Source organism: Homarus americanus, unplaced genomic scaffold (assembly GCF_018991925.1).
Source record: "Homarus americanus isolate GMGI-L3 unplaced genomic scaffold, GMGI_Hamer_2.0 scaffold3452, whole genome shotgun sequence".
Lineage (NCBI taxonomy): Eukaryota > Metazoa > Arthropoda > Malacostraca > Decapoda > Nephropidae > Homarus > Homarus americanus.
Window position 1 is genome coordinate 810,001 of NW_024729998.1, and position 25,566 is coordinate 835,566.

The 25,566-nt window shown below is 40.2% G+C and overlaps 1 protein-coding gene across 3 annotated transcripts in view; it reads left to right on the forward strand.

Annotated features, from left to right (window-relative positions):
* LOC121866871 (hemicentin-1-like) overlaps positions 1-25,566 on the forward strand; it is a 198,011-nt gene that overhangs the window by 102,596 nt on the left and 69,849 nt on the right. For all 3 annotated transcript variants that reach the window (XM_042366608.1, XM_042366609.1, XM_042366610.1), the window contains exon 3: positions 6,232-6,342. In XM_042366608.1, the coding sequence (XP_042222542.1) occupies positions 6,232-6,342 (111 nt within the window). The remainder of the gene's footprint in view (positions 1-6,231; positions 6,343-25,566) is intronic.

Consider the following 25,566-nt stretch of genomic DNA (forward strand, 5'->3'; position numbering starts at 1 on the left):
TGAAGCACAAAGAGAAATAGGCTACAAAAATATGACAAAATATAATACTGTACATGAGAGAGAGAGAGAGAGAGAGAGAGAGAGAGAGAGAGAGAGAGAGAGAGAGAGAGAGAGAGAGAGAGAGAGAGAGAGAGAGAGAGAGAGAGAGAGAGAGAGAGAGAGAAGGGCTAAAAGACACAACGAGGTGTTTCTCACATCCTGGAGATCATTTATCTCTCTCACTAGCATGAACTATATGACACTGTCATCAAGAGACACATGGCTGAGAGAAGAGACACCACCACTTTACCACCCAAAAGAGAACGAAGATAAAATAGAAAAAAACAAATGCAAATAAAGGATAAAGTGAGAAAATAAAGACAGGGAAATAAAGTGGTAACTACGAGACGCAGGGAATTATAACGCACGAATATCGAGGTAATGTTGGAGGTAATGGTCTGAGAAATTAGATATTCAAAAAGATAGTGAATGATGTGCTATCTAGAGAGGGGGGGTGGGGGGGTAGCATAGTGGGGTGGAGACATCTCACAGGTTACGAGCCCCCCCCCCCCTTCCGTGACCTGGCCAGGGCTCAAGGTCATATCATGGTAATTTCGTGCAGGAGTCTAGGTAGTAAAGCTAACATATGATCGCGTCATTCCCCGCTAAGTGACGTGACAGTCTCCCATCAAAGAAGAACTTGGTTAGTGCGTTGTGAGCCTCGACACGACAAACTTATCATGGTTGAGTCAGCTGTGGGTAAGATCTAGAAGGGGTTATCAGGAATGTGTAAAGACGCACCTACTGTATAATGGAGAATGGAGTTATGTCATTGTTGCTTTGTGAGTTATATTAAAACAGGTCTTATACACTAGTATTGTTCGGTTTATATACACGTAATAACTGTGGAGCCTAAGGTTGTTGTACTTATGGGAAGAGTCTATATTTAAGTCATATAAATATAATAACTACAGTTTGTCTACAGGAAGGTGACACAATGGGAAGGATGCCATTATCTGCCTCACTTATTAAACTACATTGGAAATATATATAAGTGATTATTGCTTACTACTATCGCATAAAGTGTAGCTCCATCTGTTGATTTGATTACTAATTAAAGTAACTGTTAGGTTGTTTTAGTCTGCTCTCGGCTGTCGTGAGAGACAAAACTTAAGAATCAGATTTCTTGGCTTCTGAGAAAGGTCCTGAGGGGCTCCGTGTCCCTAAGGCCGTCCACTAAGAGCGTTCAGTTCACTAGATTTTGTTTTTCTAAAATATTATGTGACAAATTCATGAGATCACTGGCTTCCTCTTTTTACAGCGGAGGAGCAGAAAGAAGCCAAGACGCACAGCCATGGAGCACGCTAACCCAGTGTGTTTTAATAACATTAGATTTTTAAACCTTTTTTTTTTCAAGTTGGAACAACATTCAAGGATAAAATACTCCCACATAAAGATGACAAACTTACAACATGAAGAAGTCGAAGAAAAACTCCAAACTTTATTTTCAAGCTCACTGTAACTGAATCAAAAGTTGCCATTTACTAGGAGACAAGACTAACACCTTGTACTCAGCTGGATCTACTAGCTGGAGGACATACTCTCATACATAGATATATCCTTAAATAACTTCAAAAGAATCCTAGATTTTTTTTTAAGATGGTGTTCTATGGTAAACTGAGCTCAATTTAACTCCGGTTTAAGTACGGGCAATAAGTCGACTCTCGGGTTTATTATGAGAAGCCGTGTGGAGATTATCACCTAAACTCGAGATAAATGGGTTAAAACACACTAAGGGAGCACAAGATGGTTCCTGGAAGAGTAGAAAATTACTATGTCTTGGCGCCTTGAGTTCACCCCCAGACCCATTACCTCCCTCGTGGTCCTAATGGTAGTCTAACTTATTGTGTATAATTGTAAATATAGTTTTGCTTTTTCTAGATTTCTTTATTATATCTCTACATATAGCTATTGTAACACAGTGGACTTTGTTTTTTATTAGAGATTTAAAGGGATATATTTTGGAATTGAATTTGAACACAACTAGTACTGTACGATTGATGGATTGACTTACTGGTCGTCAACACCTCAGTCATTACGGCCGTAGCCCAGTTGACAGTTGTCTTCAGTGATTGGGTAATAATTCAACTGATTGTAAATAAACGCCTTCACCTCTCCTTCACACATAAACGGTAATACTCTACCTAACATAACCTAACATAAACTAACCTAACCTAAACCATTGGGGGTAATAATTGTAATCCGCCATATTGTGTTGACAAAGGAATTTCTGCAACGTATTAAAGCCGAATCCTTCACTTAAGCTAACACAGAAACCTATAAAAAAAAACATGAATACTGTAAATCGTTCAGGAATTAATTACGATTCGGAAGTGTCTCTTGTATAAGGTCATCACATTGATGTTTTGGGTAAAGAAGATCAAAATGTTCTCACTAGAAAGGTGGATTGTTGGTGGAGAGGAGGTGCAATATTATGGCTTACTTTACCAGAAGCCTGCACAAAGGAGGGATTCAGGCGCTGATCCTGGCAAGACTCTTTTGCTGCAGTTTGCCCCAAGCTCGCCTGTGGAAGAAAATGGCGCAGCGTCTCGCCTAAAAATAAACATATAATAGTGAAGAGGTAAGAGGAGCCGAGAGATACAGAGGATGAACCTAGCACGATGGTAATGGCTGTGTGTGTGTGTGTGTGTGTGTGTGTGTGTGTGTGTGTGTGTGTGTGTGTGTGTGTGTGTGTGTGTGTGTGTGTGTTATTCTTTCACAGATTCAGTGTACGATTTCTTTTCTTTACATCTGGTTGATTACCGCATCTGTTCCGTGTTTTTGTCATACATAACAGCAATCATTAACACCTAAATAACTCTGTATCATAACTGACCAGAGAAGTGTAGTCTAAAACCAACTCAGTGACACAAACCAGCACACCCCCCGTCCAAGTCCCGAGCAGAGAAAATCTAGAGTATCATAAATGTGACTAATGTAAAACCTGTTCCTCGCTGTATACCGGAGGGCAGCTTCGCCATCCACACCAGGTCTTCTCCTTGGATTTCCATTAGAATAAAAAAAATAATAATAAATAGCTTGTAAGAGATAAAATTAATAGGAATAATATCACTATATGTAGATAAAATTAAGCTTTCCATGAACAAGCTCGTCATAAGAAACATGATCCAGTTTATCGATACTTTTTCTCTGGTGGAACTTAAAGATTTTGAGGTTAAATTCTGAGGCAGCTTTAGGCTACAAAACTCGAAGAATTAAGTTTAGTAATATCGTAAAACTTATAGATAATCGAGTTGTCACAGATTGATTTGTTGACAAAATTCTAGTAATGTATTGTAAGTCACCGAATGTAATTTGTAGTAGTTGAATGAGGGTGCGCCAAGTCCGTAGACTTGCTGGTGATAGATTTGGTGTCCTTGAGATTATGGTATCCTAGCCACTGGATATTTTTTTAGGCTTTCAAATAAAATACGTTTAATGATATAATTCTTATATTCCGAAAAGTTCAACGATCAGAATGTATGATTACTTTGATTACAGGGGTTTAACGAGCAGCATATGGGATATATATATTTTATTTTAATTCTCAAAGTTTAATGATCAGTGATATTCCAAGACGATGACCTGAGGCAACAAGGCACCGGTGCATCCCGGGCCAGGCTGTGAGGAGGAGGATATACCCGGAGGAGCTACTGGAAATTCCTTCTCTATTTTAATCTCCGGATGACAAAGGACGGCCACCATTTTTCCTGGCGTTAAGAATACCGTGAGTCCGGCTCATAGATTCTCCCACCCCGTCAAGAGCGGCCATCTCATCCGGCCATTGAGCTCCACACGGCTACTTTGTCTGATGAATGGTGGTGCAATATTCGCTGTGTCACTGCCCTTCACTGGCGGCCCACGAAGAGTCCAGCAGCTCCCACCATCCAGGTATTAACAGAAGGGATCACCGTGATGGACGCATTTCTCTCTCTCTCTCACTAAAAAGTATATGAGTAATGGGTTATGGAAGGTTGGCTTACTTCGGGGTTTATATAGAGGGCTGGAGGCATCCCTACGACTGAGATGGGACTGTGTTATGGGTGAAAGGATCTCCATAAATGGGTGGGTTTTATGCAAAGGAAATCTTCAAAGAATTTCCAATAAGTTGATTTTGGGCTTAATGAAACGGGTAGATAGAAATCCATTATTTGATAGGAGTTTATGTAGAGGGTTTTGACAGACATGCCAATAAATTAGTGACTGAAGGAATCTCTTATACTCGTAACTAAGGTGGTCTTTATGTAGAGAGATAAGACACTGCTCTAAGCTAACTTAAAGCCCTGTAATACAACACTTAATCACACTGTTAGAGGTTTTTACAGCTGTGTGTGTCCCTGGGTGTAGCCCTCCAGACCGCACTCACCATCACCGGCCTAGTGAGCGAGCTCTAAGTGAATGAGAAGCCTTGAGCGGTGCTTTTGAATACAGACCCTGACAGCAAGGACTTTAAGCCGAGAAACTTCATTAGTGCCTTCTTGACTAAAGCCATCACGGGCTTGGAATGAAAGAAGACTCTTGATGAGAAAGAATTGAGAAAGAAAGCGAATGTCAAATTACTGACGATGAATGTAATACCACAAAACGGACTAAAAAAATGAAAACTGCACAAACCATCATCGAAGAGACGACACGTACATCTCACAGTAGTATAACTAGGACGGCAAAGACGGAGCTGGCACGGTAAAAATAGTTAGACGACATTAACTGAGGCGAATGCTTTTATTGAGGTCCCCAACGTGAGGCGGGGGAATGAATGATGAATTTTAACGAGAAAACCGACGGCCTGGTGGACACTTTAGTCAGAGAACGATCCTTCGGGTAGTCGGTTAATACAGTACAGTACTCAGACACGGCTAGTTCCTCCCACCAATAACTTGAGTGGCAGCTAAGAGGGAAAAACCTCACTAAGACAGAAATATTCGACGTTGTTGGTGTTGTATGCAAATGAGGAACAAGAAACACTATCGTAAGAAACAATACCGAGAGACAGTTGTGTACAGAACAGATGAGGCGCGCGCTATACTCCAGAGATGCTGTGGAAGGTGAGGGGAACGTACGAGAGAAAAGAAAAATATAAAAATGACAATAAAGCAAAAAAAGAAGATGTAGAAAGAAGAGAACAACACAAAGTAAAAGAAAAAAACCCATAAAGAATCAAAAGGAGAGAAAGAAGAAGCAGAAACAAGAAAAAAGAAACACGAACAACTACAACAATGAACAACAACAGCAACAAAAGAAGAAGAAGAAGAAATAGAAGACGTCTAATAAACGATACACAAATCATTCTTTTGACGCAGCGGTAATGCTAACCAACCATAAAAGGACACAACATACTCAAGGCAAAAATCTCTTCTCTGGGAAATCTCAAAGACGTGTGTGTGGGTGTGTGTGTGTGTGTGTGTGTGTGTGGGTGTGTATGTTTCCACGACCTTTTGAAGCGACACTTGACCTTGGCAGCCCTGACCATGATCTTGATTCGCAACTTAAAAAGCGGAGAAAAATATACACCAACTTGTCGTCGACTTTTAGCTGACGTGTTTACAAGATGTTTCGTTGATATTTAGAGAAAAGAAGATACGTGGATTTACCTACATCATACAGAGGATACATAGACAATTATTAACAAGGGGCTATCATATGAAACGAAGGGAAGGGGGAAATGAAGATAATGATGGAATTAATAAATGAATAGTTTAATATGGTCTCTCTCTCTCTCTCTCATAATCAAGAAAGAGAGAGAGAAACTATATAAATTAAGTACTAAACACGGAAGGGTGTGGTTATATTCCTTGCAAGTTTAACACATTGAGTGATTAACCTGTGAGGGTGGAGTAATTAGTGGAGTAATTAGTGCCGTTAAGGTTAGACACAAAAAAACCTTTACTTATTGACGATATAATTTGGTGGTCCATATGATGAGACACGTGACCATGCATTATTATTCTTTGGTAATGTAAAAGTAGTGTTAGTTTCCTGGCAATCTGTTTGAGGATGTACGGTAACCCACCCCTCTCCCTCCCATAGTGTACGGTAACCCATCCCTCTCCCTCCCATAGTGTACGGTAACCCATCCCTCTCCCTCCCATAGTGTACGGTAACCCATCCCTCTCCCTCCCATAGTGTACAGTAACCCACCCCTCTCCCTCCCATAGTATGAGAGTGTTCATGGAGGTTCTTTCTCTCCCACAGTGCCGCCAGACAGTGTGCGAATCTTGGACATCAACGGCAACGAGAAGAGCTCCACCATTGGCCCCTATGTGCTAGGCATGACCCTCACGCTCAAGTGTGTGGCCACGGGCGGTGAGTATTAGGTGACACTTTATCAATGTTACTCTGAGTTTAATGAGTGCTCGTGAGTCACTTAGAGAACTATCTATGTCTCACTCTTTAACGTATATCACTGTATCTGAGGCATCTTTTAAAGGTCTTTGATTTAATGTAATGATGACCAAGATTTGATGAAGATGATATTAACAAGTTGAATTTACACCTGAATTAGTTGTATTTACCTCCAGGAAAATGAATCACAGCGTATATTCAGTCGACTTTCATAGGCAATGACAATCGTAGTTTTGTCAGTGTAATATTTTCCTTTGCGTTTAAATATATCTCAAGTTATACGTTGTCCCGCTGATAAATTCAACACTTCAAACAAATCTTAAAGTTCTTATTTGAGTTGACTGACTTTACTTTAGGTGATAAACAACGACCTCGTACACAGTGTAACAGTTCTGAATCTATCACTAGCTAGTCTACGGACTTGGCGCACCCACATTCAACTACCTCAACAAGATATTTAACAATTTGTCTGCGTCGAGGCACCTACCGCAGCCTTCTTACTAGCGCAGCTGAAATACGGCTCACACTAAATCTCCCACAAATTTATGTCTTAAGCATTTGCCAGACATCCGAATGCACGAGAATACGACCTTCATGAACGAACACTCTATTATCATTTGTCGGGCTTCGTGGATTTGAGGCTGTTGGCGCCTGTATCACCGGCTACAACAAACTACCTCAAGCTGTCTCTCTCCACTCGTGTGTCTTCTTGTCTATGAATGTATAAATAGATGCCAATGTTTCCCTCACTTAAAGTCGAACACTTTATACATCCCTGAACACACCTTGCTTAGGTTAATATAATAAGCTTATATTTATTATCAATCTAATACGAGCTCTTGAGCGATAAAGTAACTTAAGCAGGATTAAGGAATATCTAACTACGCCTTCCATGATTTATACGTATTATCCCAGAGTCCACGGACGCCGACCACACATACACAAATACGAACGAATTTCCATAATATCCCGCAAACTCTTTTTTTTTCTGATATATTAATCTATGTTATGTTCAGTGCCCAATTTTCTCATATAAATATACAAAGAAGAGGAGAAAAGGCCCTAATATATATATCCTGCATGAGGGTCATTTTCTCGCTTCTCAGGGAAAGGTTTCTCCTCCTTGGAAGTATTCGAGCTGTCACTTAACTACGTAATTAGCTCATATTCATATAATTGCCTCATTCATATCCTTTCATCATGATTGTCCGTCTGAGTAACGACAATTAACCTGCAATTAGTCTTCATTTATATTATGAAATGTTCTCTGAGGTCTCCCTCCCTCCCTCCCACCGTCCCTGTTTATCAGTCTTCCTTCCTTCTCCCACCCTCTGTACCTCCCTCCAACTCCTCTACCTTCTTCCCTCTCTCCCAGCTTCTCAGCCTCCCCCTCTCTCAGCCCCTCCACTTCCCTCCCTCTTAGCCCTTATGCCTAGTAGTAGCGGCTCCGAACTCTGCCATCTAACGTCTGTTATGGCAGAATACCAGTGGAAATCAGACAGGTGAACACATGAGGAACACTTAATGTTGTTGAGGAATTTTCATGGAGATAATTGTCAGTATAACAGAGTTTAGCATCCTTGTGTTAAATAAGTCAGATTAACAGGTACTGTAGTTCATAAAACAAAATTCCTTCAACCGTCATGCAGGTGTAGACAACAAAAAAGAATACTAACATTATTTGTATATTTTTTCCACAACATGTGTGTGGTGGTAAGTCAAGGCTAAAAGGGTTGGGTTAGGTCAGGGCGTTGTCAAGGTTGGTGGGCCGGTCAGCTCACACTGCAGCACAATAAACCTTTTTACAAAACTTTCCAGACTCGTAGCCTAGTAGCCTGCTGAGTCATGGAGCACTAGACGAGATTTTAATTGTGAGGAAAATTCAACCTTGATAGAATTCCAAAATAACTAAGAAATAAAGAAAACAATAGTCGGTGAGCCTGACAATCATCTCTAGAGGATTCTTTCTCCCGTCTCGCCAGAATCAATTAGTTATATGGCATCCATTACAGAAACCTTTTACCAACAGGTACATTAAAAGATAACAAAACGATTAATCAGTGAGACTCGCATCATTTTGGTGTTTTGCCAACTCTGGTGGGAAAGAGTGAGATGGTTTGCAGGTGAGTGTGCTGATGAGAAAAGTTTTGGGGTCAAAGTTCGAGATCACAAACTGAAACAAGAGGATAATATCGAGACATAATCTCTCCTGGATGGTACACGGAACTCAACCAATGATTATTTTTCACGAGGAAGAGTCCGGAGGCAGACACTCTGAGGACTTGGAATTATAGGAGAAACATTAGAGCTTAAGACGTGATCATTGACTGCGTTATTCATGGTGCTGAAGAATGAGTCACTCAGTCCATAAGGAAAAACGTTCACAGGGATCACTAACACAAAACTCTGCGCTGACACAACCAACCAACAGCGCTTAACGTGTTTCTAATAACCCCGTGAGGACATACCTATGAAAGCTACGCCAGGCGAACGTTATCCAGCCTTCTACACTTACTGATGTTTTCATAATAAATCACGCAGAGTTCATCCATATACAGCAGATATAGATTAACACATCCACACATCCACATATCCAGACTCACAAGCTTCGAAAACCCACACTTACAGAAGCCGATATACCCCCACGCGTCCACCGTGATAAGACGACCCACCGCTTAAAACCTTCTTTGAAGATCCTCCTTTTAACTTAGACGTTAACCCTACAGCTCGAGTCTGATAAGTGGACTAGGATGACTCTTCCATGAAAGGAGAGACAAGGTGGTGTGTGTGTGTGTGTGTGTGTGTGTGTGTGTGTGTGTGTGTGTGTGTGTGTGTGTGTGTGTGTGTGTGTGTGTGTGTGTGTGTGTGAGTGTGTGTGAGTAATATCAAAGGAGGAGACTCAGGTCAGTTCAACAAAAGCAGCTTAAACGCAGTCTTTCTTGAAGGAAAGATTATAAACAAGATAACTGGACCGGTGTGACTGGATCAGGATAACCTATGTAAGATGGTGGAATCCGAATAACTTTGTAAAGATAAACGATTAAAGTTAGCTGGACTGACGTAGTTTGAGGAGAGCAATATACTGGTGCAATACACCGGAGCAATATACTTCAGTGGAGTCTGTTAGTATACAGTACATGGTGTGTTACTGCACGTTAAAAGTATATACGTTAAGCGGGTGTGCGGTGATCAATGAGCGGCTGGACGGACGTATGGATCCGCTCAGTGAGGATAAACTTCCATTGGTGACTTCTGGCCCATAGTAAATTTAAGTATATAAGAAGAAATATTTTTATAACTATGACATTGACCTATTCCTTTCATTCAGTTATTTACGCTATCCATTACAAGAAAACTTTAACAACAATTACCATAGTTTTATTATTATTTACAATGACATTTATGTTAGTTGAGGTTCTTAACGCACACAGGGAAGGACAATTTCTAAAAGGCTTCCTTTTCTCGGTTGGTTTCTTCTTCCTCCTGCCTTCCTTCCTCTTCAAATTTTCCGCCACACAATCATCATCTTAAATCCGTAACTCTTCTAACTTATCTGAGTTTTCTCATCATATTATCCTTCAACATTACCACCTTCATCACCCGAATGTAAAATGTCTTAAACTCTTGGTAAATGTGATATCTTTTTCCATCTTTTTTTTTCATAATTAGTGTACAGATATATGTTTGATGAATATATGCGGCAGTATATTAAGCAAGTTCATCTAAGGAAATGTTCACTGATAGGAGTCAAAATGTCTCCACATCATTTACAATGTTTTTTTTTTCGGGTCTGCATACTGTACATACATCAATGACTTCAATATCGCAATTTCTGTGCTTCAAATATTTTCATGCAACGCTCGCTCTCTGCATGGTTAATTGGATTAAAAAAACTAACTTTGTCGTTTGACTGTTCGACGAAAATGTTTGAAATACACACTTGTTAAGGGCAGCGCATCGTCCCACAGAGTAACAACACTTAGTTGGTAGTAACTTCACGACGACGTGTCACTTGATCCACTTAATACCTTGTATGGTTTCGTGTAACCATCATATTAGTTGAACTTTATGACAATTACGAGTTAACACACATACACACACACATAAAGAACTCACTCATAAACTTACACATACACGTAAACATGCATCCATACATACTACAAATTAAAAAAAAAAAAAATTCCTCTCCCGTATATATTTACTTTGCCACTGAAGCCGCTAAAGGAAGTACCAAAGTATTAGGAAGGCTGTGTGTTATGTTTTTGGTGGAGGAGGAAGGACTATTAACCACACTTCTACCTGACTGACCTGACAAACAAAACGAAAGGCTTATTAAAATGGACATCATGAAAGTTACTCGACGTATTTAACTTGTGCTGCTGTGACATGGGTATGCTCTCTCTCTCTCTCTCTCAGATGTAATCAAGCCTTTGCAGTACGTACTGTGGTCACCGGGGATGAGACTTTCATGGCCAGATACGTCGCGTCTAGTTAAAATGGACGCCAGAGCATTCCTCTTGACACGGCCTGATCACGTCTGCCGGAGTTTGGTCGGAGGGATAATGAGAAAAGTTAATTAGTTTTCTTACCCACACTCTGAAAATATCCTCAGAGACCTGTATTTCCCAGGGCGTCTTAAGGCTTCTAGTGTGTGTGTGCGCGCGCGTGTGTGTGTGTGTGTGTGTGTGTGTGTGTGTGTGTGTGTGTGTGTGTGTGTGTGTGTGTGTGTGTGTGTGTGTGTGTGAAGTTTATCTCGCAATTGATGAAGGACGGGCAGTTTTCTATTTTCATCTCTGAGTTTCCTCAAGCCGACTAACTCAGGAGGACTGGATGAGGGTAACAGTATGGGAAGGTGGCTCAAGGTGGCAGCGCCATATCTCACGTATCCCTAGAGACGTGTCATAATATTCGCCATGAGAGAGAGAGAGAGAGAGAGAGAGAGAGAGAGAGAGACAGACCAGTGGTTTCCTCAGTGATGGCGTCCTCGTAGGGATTAACATAGGGGCCTCAAACACCCACTCACACGCTCAATACAATACAGGAAAACCGATTAAATCTCGTTGGTGTTTTGTCTCACAGTGCTGGTAGGGAAATTTCTCACGGGAATCAACTAAAGAATAAATACGACAGGAGTGAGCGAAGATGGCCACCAAAACAATTTTAATGAAATGCATTTTAACACTTAATGAATTTTCTCCGCTGCTATTCAAATGCAAATACCTTCAGTTCACACACTCACCCACGCACACACACTCACCCACGCACACACACTCACCCACGCACACACACGCACCACAAGCTTACATTACGCATAAAAACGGTGCTGAAAAAATCCTCCAACATTCACGGTTTGCTGCCCAAGGTGTGAGTTATTCCGTCTTACAGTGAGTAACTTATTACTTGTTATGTTTGTAGTGGTTATTATTATTATTATTATTATTATTATTATTGTTATTATTATTATTATTATTATTATTATTATCATTATCATTATTACTATTATTATTATTATCAGAGAAAAGGAAAAAATATAATTAAGGAGTCATAAAAAGTAAGAAAGTAATTACATAAAATAAAGAGAATAATCAAACACTTTTACTAATAAATTGAATGAAAAAATATATTTATATATAAAATATTATGTAATTTATTCAACTGGTACATCACGCTAACATTTACAATAAACTGGGATGTCTCATAATTTATGGAACAATTTGTATATTTTCATGAAAATTTTCCCCTGCTATCACTTTTACAATGAGGAAGTTGAAGCTGAACCAGAATGTGCCCAACAAGTTGAAAAGTGTGTGTGTATGTATGTATGTATATATATATATGTATATATATATATATATATATATATATATATATATATATATATATATATATATATATATATATATATATATATATATATATATATATATATATATATATATATATAAAACCTTTGAAGGTTCACGTGCTGTCTGTCGGATCGCTCGGTACAGTTTCTCACTGCTTCACTCTCTCCATGGTACAGTAGGTTCACCTTTTTCCCTCATTTATTATGGTTTGCACACCACTGGCGCTCTCTAACATGCTTCTCTCTCTTAAATAAATTATACCTTTAGAACCAAAGGCAACACTTCTGCATAACACAATAATTCTCACCACCAGTCTTCACTTTCTTCACCCAGGATATTGTTCATTTTTGCCTAATTATCCCAGGTGCAGGTGAAACAGGTGTGGTAGTGATTTTCAATACATCCACGGATAATTTATCTCAGTATCTACAGAGCAGCAAAGGCGAATATTTCTTCTTCTTTTTTTTCTTTTTTTTTTGGGGGGGGAGGCTTTCATTTGCAGTGTAGACTAAATATTGTAACAGCAAATTGTTGCGCTTTAGTAAGACTTGCCTTACTCCCACTCTCTTTAGATATAAAGGAAAATTGAGTATAGAGAGCGTGGTGGTGGGAGCGAGCAGCTGACTGTACCCGCTCGCCAGGCTGTTAGTCTTACGGTGCCGCCTCCTGCCTCAATGCCAGCTCATCACTCACCTGTTTCCGCCGGCCCAGACACGCGACGGAGTGAGCAAGAGAAGGAGAAGGGAAAGATGTGGCTCGGAGAAGACGGGGTGAAGATAGAGAGAACATAAGAGACCCGGCGATGACCATCATTCTGTGAGCACCGTGACTACCAGTGTCTCTCACTCTGAAGAGACAACGTCGTCCCCCCCCCGACTGATACTTTTAGTACACGGCTGAAGCAGCAACTATGATATATGTCCTGTTTATTTTACGATAAAATAAATTAACCTACTAATTATTTTAGTAATACAGGACCGATTTCTCAGTGCACAGACAGAAGATAAAGGACTTTAGTCTCTCCCTGCACCAAACTCCACTGAAAAATACTGGTTTAACCTACCAAAGTGAGGTCATTGTCACATTAATACATTATGTTCTCTATCAAACTCTCAGTGACACTTTACAAGAACTATCAAATTCGTGAAGACATTGAGAACAACTAGAGGAGAGATCCATGATTGAGGGGGAGTCACTGAGTGCTACAGTGGATCCATAAGTTGTATATATTGTGTTTACATAAAATAGAGAGGACTCTTGTCTGCATTCCTCTCCCACCCCTGCTTGATAATACTGACGCGATATAATAGAACATCGTGCACAAAGTTACTACAATATTAAATGATATTAATAGGTAGGTATAGCAGCCATAGACCACCAGAGTACTGCTGTTCTTCTTCCCTTTCTGCTCAATTATACTTTCTTCCCCTAACTTGGTTCATCCTACCCCACCTCTCCTAACTCTTGGTAATGTTAGAATTTTTCGTATTTCTGAGAACTTGCCTTCAGTGATGCCCTCCACACATCATGCTGCCCCTCCTGTTGCAGGTGTTCATTTCTCCCATGTATTTTGTTTAAATATAACCTTCATGTGTGTGTGTGTGTGTGTAAAAATATTCACTTTCAACTTATCCTGTAAATCTTTACTTATGTATAACTTTTTACGTAACTTTCTTCACATAAACATTTTCACTCTCTCGTGTCTTTTTTTATCACTCACATCCCTGGCCAGATTCGCTGGCTGTCGATACCAGGTGAGAGGCGCACCTGGGCCCCGTCTCCAGCCATCATCGCCTTCCCTCACACAGCCCGCCTTCATATACACTAATGTAATGCTCCTACCATAAAAGAATACTCGTGCTGGTAGAAGGCAGGCGAATGTTCGTCTGACATGGCTTCCATAAAAGTATCATCGCCAGGTGGAGGCGAACTTCGTGTTATAATAATGTATTGTTTTACCTCAACAACCAAGGTTCTTCCCCATAGGCGCATATTCGAGGTACTGCACATGAATAAACTATTATTCCTCAGGGCGTGTATTGAGGAACAGACTGAAGACTTAACAACCTGCTATGAGATATGAACCCACGAGGAGGTACACAAGTGATGTATTAAACATGAAGCTGATTTACCTGAGGATTGATGTTGTATTGTTAATCAGAATGTGTGTCTTGTATACATCACCAGAGAGTCTCGAGGCACAACACACAGCTTAAGACACTCGGTTACACAGCCGTCAAGATACAGGTTTAGTGGGAGGTACTGGTGCTCTCGTCAGTGATTTCATTTATATTTCTGTGCAAACACTCGATATCCTGACGTATATATCATTAGTCCCAGACAACTCTAATGTGTATTTAGGATAAAACTAAACTCTCTCTGGACGACATAAAACTGAACAAGAGGACTGAACAGTTTCCCAAGTTACGTAACAACGGTTCAGGTACAGATACAAATGCAGGTACTAGTGCAGACTCATTGGAATTGTAAGATCAGATAAACTCATTAATGTACACACAGTAGACTATCTCTCAGACTTACACCCAGGTTTAAGTTTACATTAAAAGATGAAAAGATCGTGTTTTCATATTAGGATAATTTCGTAAGTAATAGAATATTCCCTTCATCAGTATTGAACTTTCCAGTGACTTTGCTAATTAAAGAAGACTTTGCTTTTAAAAGACGAAAGGAAATATGGAGTGGTAGCAAGTGCACACAAGTTGAAAGTGTCCTTGTAGTTTTAATGTATTAGCAATTTCAAAAGCTAGCGGTAGGGTCTTTAAACATGATCACTAACTCAATTTATACATTAGACAACAACTATTAATTCTAAATATTTACTTTATCTTCTACTCAGTTTCAATAAAAATATTAGAAATTTGTAGTTAAGAATACCTAGTACGGACTGAGCCACAACGCTGAAGTAGAAATACTCGTTACTCGAATGAAAAAAAATAAAAAAAATGAAAATAAAATTTTCAGCGTAAAAACAAAAATAAATCCTTCATCTCGAGGGAACTTCTTCGTTGATTATATATAGTGAGGACCAGACCTGTGTGACGGCGGCCAGTGGTGTAGGTGTGTAGCACTGGCCGAGGGTTGGGGGAAAACACATTAGCTCCACACACTTGTTGTGAACGTCGGAAGAACTCATAAGATAATGGATATCCACACATATTTTTGAGGTAGAGAGAGAAAAAATAGACAGACAGACAGACAGACAGACTGCAACTCTAAGCACTTTAATTGACATTTCCATTTTTACTGCGCAGTGCAATCAAAATTCTTGTCAGTTCATTTTTGTTACGTGCAATGCATTTTCACTTTTTTTCGGAAAAAAGAGAAACACATTTTATAGATACATCTCTCCCACGTACTATTTCAAAAATAAAAAAAAGAATTGTGAACATTGATCCTGTCTCACTTTCGGTGCGATGACTCTTGTGCTGCAAAGAGAATGTAATGTGACGTGATGACTGTTGTGGGCACAGGAGGATACTGTGGCGTGATGACTGATGTGTACACAGGAGGATACTGTGGCGTGATGACTGATGTGTCCACAGGAGGATACTGTGGCGTGATGACTGTTGTGTACACAGGAGGATACTGTGGCGTGATGACTGTTGTGTACACAGGAGGATACTGTGGCGTGATGACTGTTGTCTACACAGGAGGATACTGTGGCGTGATGACTGTTGTCCACAGGAGGATACTGTGGCGTGATGACTGTTGTGTACACAGGAGGATACTGTGGCGTGATGACTGTTGTGTACACAGGAGGATACTGTGGCGTGATGACTGTTGTGTACACAGGAGGATACTGTGGCGTGATGACTGTTGTCTACACAGGAGGATACTGTGGCGTGATGACTATGGTGCACGCGAGATAGTGAATATATTCCTCTTTGTTACTATCTCTTTTCATGTTCTCTGTCTCTTCTTTTTCTCTCTCTTTTCCTTTCTCTTTTCTCTCTCAACACAAAAATTTAATCCCCCTGAGCATCTTAATTTACCATCATAACCACCCTTGTTGAACACGCCAGGCAGAAGACTCCGACATATACAACCCTTTGAGTCTCTTCTCCCTTCCCTTCCCCCCCCTTCCCCCATCCACCCCCCCTCCCCCAGACACAAATATTTTCACACTAAATACACCCCATTTCAAGGCTAATTTTTCTAACTTTCAGCAACTATGCCACAATCAAAGCATTCCACAGATTTTAAAATGCTCTAACGTAAAATCCTGAGGTACAAATGATGATTCATCTAGTGTGTTAAAGGTGGACGTGTTGACTATGGCTGTGAGAGGGAGTGAGGGCTCGGAGTGCAGGTGGGGGTGGTGATGTTTTTGTCCACGGTCCGGGAAGCAGTGGCCAACTGGTTTGGGTTTGATGCTTATGTTCAGAGAGAGAGAGACAGTTAGTGTGATAAAACTGAAAAGAAGAGTGAGGGAGAGGGTGGGAGGAGGGGGAGAGGAGGGTAAGTGAGGTGGAGAGAGGAAGTGGAAAAGATAAAGACAAAGAAACGAGCAAACCGAGTAACCGAAAGACAAAAATAGGAAAAAGGAGAAAATATAATGAAATGGCGATTATTATTATTATTATTATTATTATTTTTATTATTATTATTATTATTCTCGGACACGTTGTGGAACTGTGAATCTTCATTACAGACTTAATAAACTTCTGTTAACGATTCAATTTTAAGTTTGTGAAATTTGGCTAAATAAAATACATGCATTCTCATTAATTTAAAAAAAAATCGAAACATTAAATTCACTGCAACCGGATCGATATTCATGTTGGACAAATAAACATGTTTTGGTTGCGTTAGACAGCTCAAAGTAACCCAACAAATGACCAGTTCTTAGTGACTTTTGTTTCTTCATTCGGTGAGTGATGGCGCCACGGATTGAGTTCCTGGCCCGGCTAAATCTAGTTATGTTTCTGGTAAGTTTAGTAGAATTTCGACTAAAATCATTAGGTAAGGCTGTTAGGATTCATTAGTGAGTGAATGAGTGAATATATGAGTCAGTCAGGTTAAAGGTGTCGAATGTTTCAGTGGTAACAACAGTATGTGACCCGAGTCTATTACTGAGGATCACTGGTAATGTCAAGAAGACCCAATTACTTAATGCTGTATGACTCGAACTAACTGTACCAAGAGCAGTTACTTGGAACATATGATGCCGTGTTACCACCGTAGTGCAGGGAGTAGTTGAAGCAGTAAGATGACTGTATGTATGGTAAATTATCACAGAGAATATCTTAACTAAATACACACGTTGTGGTTGTTGCAGTGTTCATAGATGGTTGCATAAATGGAGGTGGTGAGGTCATTAAACAAAGTGCTTTCTCAGATTTACTCTCGCATGGATGGTGGTGATTGGGCAGTGTGTGTGTGTGTGTGTGTGTGTGTGTGTGTGTGTGTGTGTGTGTGTGTGTGTGTGTGTGTGTGTGTGTGTGTGTGTGTGTGTGTGTGTGTGTGTGTTCATAAACATACAAATGATTATGATGTGACTGTCGGCATCTAAATGTGTGGAGTGTGTTGTATATGTGTAGCATGTGTATCCACACATGCTTGGACGCAGGCGTGTCTTGGTGACAGTAGCTGGTGAGGGAGCAACCAAACAAGGAGGAAGGGAGAGTAGAGTCAAACGGGAGTGGCCGCATGAATTGCATGCAGCCTTTATGGCCAAGATCCTGCTTTGAGAACCGTCTCCCGCTAATATATGGAATCGCCAGACACTTTCCCGAAGCTGTTAAAATCAGGAAACCAATTCCAATTTTGAGGATGGCAAAGAGTTAGGGGAATGCCAAGATCCCTGACATCACGCCCACGTAAATGTCATTGTACATTCATTGGAAATTGTGTGTCATTTGCCAGCAAGAAACAAACGAGAAGGAAACGTGTCCAGCCAGAGGCGAGAGCGCCGATTGCGGAATCTGCTGCAAATCCTTCGAGAAAATTTTGTTAGATTGGATGAAGGGACTGGAATTGAGGACACATCGCAGAGGGAGGCTGATCGGAACTCTTCCCTGACAAAAACCTTAAAACAATACCGGGTAAAAGATAGAATACAAACAGGAAACACAGATTTAAGGCAAGAATGAGGTTCCAAAACATTCCGGGCAAGACGCTCGGCTCTTGACGCTCATAAATTTCGAAAATTTTCCTGTAAGTAGCAACAGTTGGGGAGGAACTCATATGCAATAAAAAATCTAAATTAGCAGGGCGGAACTTTCTAAGGCCAGATGTTAGGGGGGATATGTTATGAAGATACGTAACATGTAAGATCGAGGTGTTAAGATGACACAGAAAGCAACAGTACAAGAAACAGAGAAGTAATAAGACATCCTCTCCGAGACTCACTTGGTTGGTGGTACCGACGGAGGGAAAGATTAATTGAAGTGTTGGAGCTCACTCGCACCATCACTCAGATTAAAAGGCAACATGTTGGTAATCCCTCTTCATGTTCGTTCTGCCGTCATGAAAGAAGTTTTTTTTTCTACCAAGTGTAGCTCAAGATTCTCAGAAAATATACCAATATATAGTTAACTCTTGATGTTTAAACTTGGTTCATTTTATCTTTCTCAAAATATGATAAATGATACTGTTATATGTTTTATTTTATAACTACGAGAGAGAGAGATTAAGACACCGTCCCTTCACGCATCAAGCAAATCAAACTAAAACAAAATAACAATTTACTTTTTAACCGATGAAAAGTGAAAACAAATAAAATAAAATAAGCAAGAACACTGACAAAATCAGTAAAAACAATATTTCTCTTCAAAATGAAAAAAAAATGAAAACGAGAACCAAACATATAAAAATAAATGACATATCTTTTAGTCTCAGAGATTCCAGAGTAATTTGTCAAAGCTTTACACGAAACTGCATTGTGGCTGAGTAACTTCCAGACCAAATTCACTCACTCACTAAACATTAATTCATGAGAGGGTTGGTGGTAAAAGGTGGCTTGTCAATAGTGAATTTACCAGGCTAAGGGCTGTACATACTCATTATACATGTCCACTGTCAAAAAAAAAAGTGTACATGGTAATTAATCTTAGAACTGCCAATAAAGATATATATTGGGTAATCATTATTTAGTTAGCGATATTCTTACAGTAATACTTCATTAGTTCATAATATTCCCACAGTAAAATATTTATTAAGCGATAGTCTTTTGGGAATACTTCACTCGTTTGCGATATTATGGCAGTAACTCAAAGGAAATATTTCTGCTGTTGACGAAAGGTAAACGATATTTTCACAGTAATACTTTTGATTCAGTTTAATGCAACTGCAGCTCAACATACTTGTTTACAGTAATAATTCTGTACTTTATGGTATTTCCTGGAATAATATATGCGTGTATATGTTTAAAAAAGACAAGTACACACACACACACACACACACACACACACACACACACACACACACACACACACACACACACACACACACACACACACACACACACACGAAAAAAAAAGTCACGGTGTATGTAGTGGTACATTAGCGACCCCAACCTCCTCTGCTAATGACCACTGCCTCAAAACACAAAATAATTACAGGCCAAATGGTTTTGTTGTCCGTGGGTTGTCTGCCGTTGTCTCCAAATAGAAGGATGATTATTTCACAAAGTTTCTCCTGTTCATGAAAAAACAAAACACATTAGAAGTAAGACCGTCTAAAACTACACACTGTCATGAGACTGTTGAAGGTGAAGAAACCGTAGGGGAGAAGATTCAAAGTGAGCATCAAACGCCTTCACAAAACAGGAAAATGATGAAGGGACAGGCTGCTACATCTACTCAAAAGATCAAACTAATTACTCAAAGACTACCCGGAGTGTGTTAAATAATTCCACTTTCCTATTGCCAGACACGATGTAGATTTTGTTGAAGAGAAACGAGAGGAAATTGCAATATGCAGATATGATACTGCTGTCACCGAGGCGATATTTTTATGTGTTGGAGATTTGGAGAGAGGAGATACACGTTGGGTTGTCTCGCACTCCCTCACTAAGCTGCTTAAGAGAATCACCATAAAAATACTTAAGATTTGATTAAGACTGTGATGAGAGCGTCAGATGTGTGGGGCAGGCAGGGGGAGGGGAAGGGGCAGAGGGAGGCAGGGGAGGGGAAGGGGCAGAGGGAGGCAGGGGAGGGAAGGGGCAGAGGGAGGCAGGGGAGGGGCAGGGGGCGAGGAAGGGGTAAGGATAGGGGGGGGGTGGTCCCCATCTACAGCCAGCACCCCAGCCCTTGTCATCAGTTTAACTCAACACCCGGCGCTCTCCTGCTCAACATCTCCCCTCATAGCCAAGTTCCCGGGCAAGGACTGACAAACCAGGATATGAAGACGAAAATATAATCACATTTGTCTGGCTATCCTCACGTCAAGCAGGTGTTAGCTTTCGTTTCAATCAGTCTGCGAGCTGTATGTTGTGGAGTGAGTGCTTCAGATGACGTACGATGAAGAGTTACGGGGAAAATAGCACCAGTGATGACAGAAGCCTTTGTTGAAAGTTCTGAATGGCGCGGAAGCAAGGTGTTTGGTCCTGATTTATCTTCTTCCGGTATACATGTAAGTTACAATACCAGGTAGGATCCAGAGAAGCTGGCAAGGGGTGAGTGATCCAGGAACTTGTGAATTTAAAAGACTTTGACAAGAGACGAGAAGAGAAGGTGGGAACAGTCTGGGAACAATACTGTGAACATCAAAAGTACTGCGAAATTAGGAAGGATGTGTGTGTGTATTTGTGTGTGTGTGTGTGTGTGTGTGTGTGTGTGTGTGTGTGTGTGTGTGTGTACTTTTGAATGCACGCGTCTTCGTCTGAGTAAATATGTGTGTAATTATGTATGTATGAACGTATGTAACGTACGTAGACTATTACTGTGTGCATATTCGTAGATACAACCAAACCTTTAGGTGCATATGAATGTGCGTTCGCGCAAGCAAGTTTTAAGAAGAATACACGATTACCCGTGTACACGTTTATGTGTTCCTCCTCATTATCCTTTACTCTTTAGAAAACACACACACACACACACACACACACACACACACACACACACACACACACACACACACACACACACACACACACACACACGCACACACAGCTGAAAAATTAATATTTCGACTCGACTTTGTAGACCACTGCAATCATTTCTACCTGAGCTAAAAAAAATTTAATTAGTGGACAATACGCCAACTAGCCCACCTTTCGCTCTCCACTTTTAACCACTGTCATAAATTTCGCCAGCAAGTTGAATAATTTACAGGGAGCGCCCATAATCCTCCTGTTTGCCTGATGTTGACGGCCAAGTGCAACAGGAAATTTTGTTCGTGTTTTTTTCCCTGGCAAGTCATTTGGGTCTGTGTGTGTCTGTCATGTCATTCAGCGCTGCGTGTTGACCCCGGAGACCACGACTTATTTGGCTAATAGAATCTTGAGGTGAGAGAGAGAGAGAGAGAGAGAGAGACAAGGAAAAGTAAAAAGATAAATGGGGAAGCATATAGATAGAAAGAAAGAGGTAGAAGGGAGGGTAGATTGACAGATATACAGACAGATAAGAGAATGAGAGAAACATAAATGGACAGGGAAGGGTTTGATATGGAGATAAAGAGATAATTCTTATTTGTATCCGAGAGAGAGAAAAAATGGAACACACACACACACACACACACACACACACACACACACACACGACCAACCCTGCCTCCGTGGACATGTCCCTTGAGCAAATCATTATAGTGAGGAATAAACTCATGATAAAGTTTATATCCGAGTTACATATTGTTGCGACTTAAGGCCACCTATTCATAATGAGGGGAAGGGTGCAATAATTATCAAGTGAGGAAGTCATAAGATAGGGGGAAGGAACTGTCGTGAGTTAAGACCATCAGGGGGAAAAAAACTCAGTCCCTTTATTTCATGGAAGTTAAAATACCAATATATTTATAATGTATTTGTCTGTTTTCTATTTATCTTCTCTTTACTGATATTTGTGTATGTCGAATGTTTTAAAATACGGTTCATGGTTCGAAATTGTTCCATGTCGCTAATAATAATGAACAAAAATAATATCACTCCTTTAAGACCTAGCTTGACAGGTACCACTGGCATTCTTTATAATTGTTTAAGACTGACTCATACACTTTAAAAACGCTAAAGTAATACAAATCCCCGATGCAGTATATACATAAACACTGATACACATTTCACTTCAGAGGAAAGGTAATGAATGATGTTATACCTTATACCAACTTTTACTTGGGATAAATTCCATCATGAAAAAGTTGGAAGTATATCAAGTAGGCGGGTGAGTTAGTCTCCTGGGCTGCTATCTTAATGGCCGGGTTTTGTGGGGGGCGACGATTAATGTGAGCTAAAGAGCGACCCGAGGCACAAGATCTGAGGCGACACGCGAGTGTTTATGGCGATTGAGAGAATGTGCGAGTTGTTATCAGACCAAGACGAGTTACTGGATGAAGTTATGCTGGAAGAACAATAACGATATGCAGTAAAAAAAATAGATATATATATATATAAATAGATTTACATGCTTAATGAGGACTTTGACTAATAAAAATCTTAATTAACAAAGGTAGCAATAGGTGAGGAGTAAGGTTCGTCTAGGTACGTAATGTTACTGATGCAGCAATACTCCACGTCTCTCCATATCATTCAGTCAATTACATTTATGTTTAAGTATAATGGCATAGATAATCATGTGCATAGAGTATCATCCATTACAACATCCTCCTTAATGTCTACGGTTCAGTGTTCGTGGCTTCAGGCCCTTGCTCGATTGCTACCATCGTTGTGCTTTTGGCTGGCTGGCTGGCTGGCTAGATGGGTTTCCGTAGGGCTGTGAGTGGCCCTTGGGGAATACATACATTACCCCACTCTTCAACCCCTACAACTTCCGTTTCACTCACTCTCTCTTCTCCTTTTCTCTCTCCGTCTCTTCCTCCTTCCCACTTCTCTCATTCATCCTTAATCCATTCTTTCTGTTCCGCTCTTATTTCTTTGCAGCTTTCCTTCTCTCCCTCCCCCTTATTCACTAATCACCCTTCTGTACTCTGAACTAGATTTTAGATCAAATTAACGCTTTCTTCTAGAGTCAATTAGAACAAATATGTTGACGTATCATCACGCATTTAAACCTAAAGTAAACAGTATACAATATTCTATTTCAGTGTTACCAGATTATCCGTTTTCATTAAGCACGCACACACACACACACACACACACACACACACACACACACACACACACACACACACACACACACACACACACACACACACCAATCACTTATACGACAATTAAACTTATCTTGAAAATAAAACTCTTGAAGAAACTAGGAACAGGTTTGGTTTCTTCACTCCTAACTTGCATAATAATACAGCTCAGTTCTCCCTAGTCCTCTTATACAAGCTCCCGTGAATGACAATGTTCGGAAAATAAATGATAAGTTTCCTCATCGCTGAGAGGCACTGAGGTGTTCCGAAAGGTTCATTTGATATTAAGACTTAAGCCCCAGCCATTAATAATTCGCTCGAGGGGGGGGGGTTAATGTCATATTAAAGGCTGTTCTTATCACTTTCACGCCGCTGTGATTGTATAGGCAACGTATAAATATCAAATTGAGAAAGAAACTCTGAGTCAAGCTAAACAATTATTAAGAAAACCCAGGAAATAATCATTGAGGGTTTGTTGTATCTTGAGCCTGGGATCTACACCGGAATTTGGAAGTCGGGCGTAGAATTAAGCCGTAAATTACTACAAACTGTACCTGGAATACAGTATTAAGTACAGAACATAGTAGCGGATACGGAACCTAAACCTGTGTCCTGAAATACTAGCGGACTTCCTGAATATAAAGTACAAGTATGGCTTCCGGTACCTCCCATGGCATTCACAGCCATCTACTAAATATATATCAATGAGAGTTCTAAGGAGTCCTCTGAAACTCTTCCAATCCCTGTAGTCCTTTAGGGGTTAATTCATACCTATACACTATTTTACGCAATGGAACTCTTTACTAATGAATGTAAAGGTATTATATCAAGATGAATTAGACCCTGTGTGTGATTTACTGTAGAAACTTATGATAAAATAATTCATAAACATTTGGCCTTGTCTGTGTCTATCATCACCGCTCTGACTTACACCAACAGGTTATTGGGATACATGGAAAACTAAATAAACTGCCGCGTACACAACATTCCCTCCCCATACGATCACTGATAATGGTCTTAAACTCTCTTAGTAAAACTGGTTAAGACTTTTTATCTCGGGAACACATAGAAGACTAACTTTCACTGGTATATGGATGATAGTTTCACCCCGTATAACATGCAGTAGTGAACACCTCCTATAGGAACACCCACGAGTGAACGAACACCCCCCCCCCCCCACCAAGGAACACTCACGATTACATACAGGACAGAACACCTCTCTCATAGAACAAGGAAGTGAACATCTCTATGAGAGGGACACAGTTAATAGCTTCTCTGAAACGGTAAATAAACTTCTCCAGTAGGAGCAAAGAACATGTATTACTCACCTCCACCAGGAACAAGGAACACGTAGTGCTTATCGCCACCAGGAACAAGGAACACGTAGTGCTTATCGCCACCAGGAACAAGGAACACGTAGTGCTTATCGCCATCTGGAACAAAGAACACGAATTATTCATCTCCACCAGGAACAAGTAACCATTAATATTCACTTGAACAAGGAACAAATAGTACTCGCCTTCATCAGGAACAAGGAACAGTTCCTGAGGGGCTGGGTGGGTCAGGCCCCAGAGCCCCACAAGACTAATTAATGAGGAGGTGTGGCTGGGTTAAGAACATGGAGATAATTAAGAATTAGCCTGGCCAGTGGCGGCTTTGAATAATGGAACACCGGCTTAACATTACTCCCTAAACTTTTCGGAATAATGATAAAAGAGAAGGTTAAAGCAATAATTACCAGATGTTTTTTTTTTTAATTCCTCGAGTATTTCTCAACCCGTTCCTGCAAGACCTTCACAGGAGAGGAACTTCATGAAAATAACACACAGGCATTATGGAGGTGAATTTAATTAATGGTATTTGCACACAAACGGGTTTAATAATCTCCTTTATGTTTTACTGGCCTAAGTGGCCCCTTTGCATACATATTCCTCTCGTTATTTAAAATGCAATGTGGTGAATTTCCCCTTTTGTCACATTTATGCAAATTTAACAGACAACTCATTTGGAAAGTTTTGACTTAAATTTAGATCTTAATGGTTTACTGGACCCATGTATGGAATTCTAAATAAAGAGA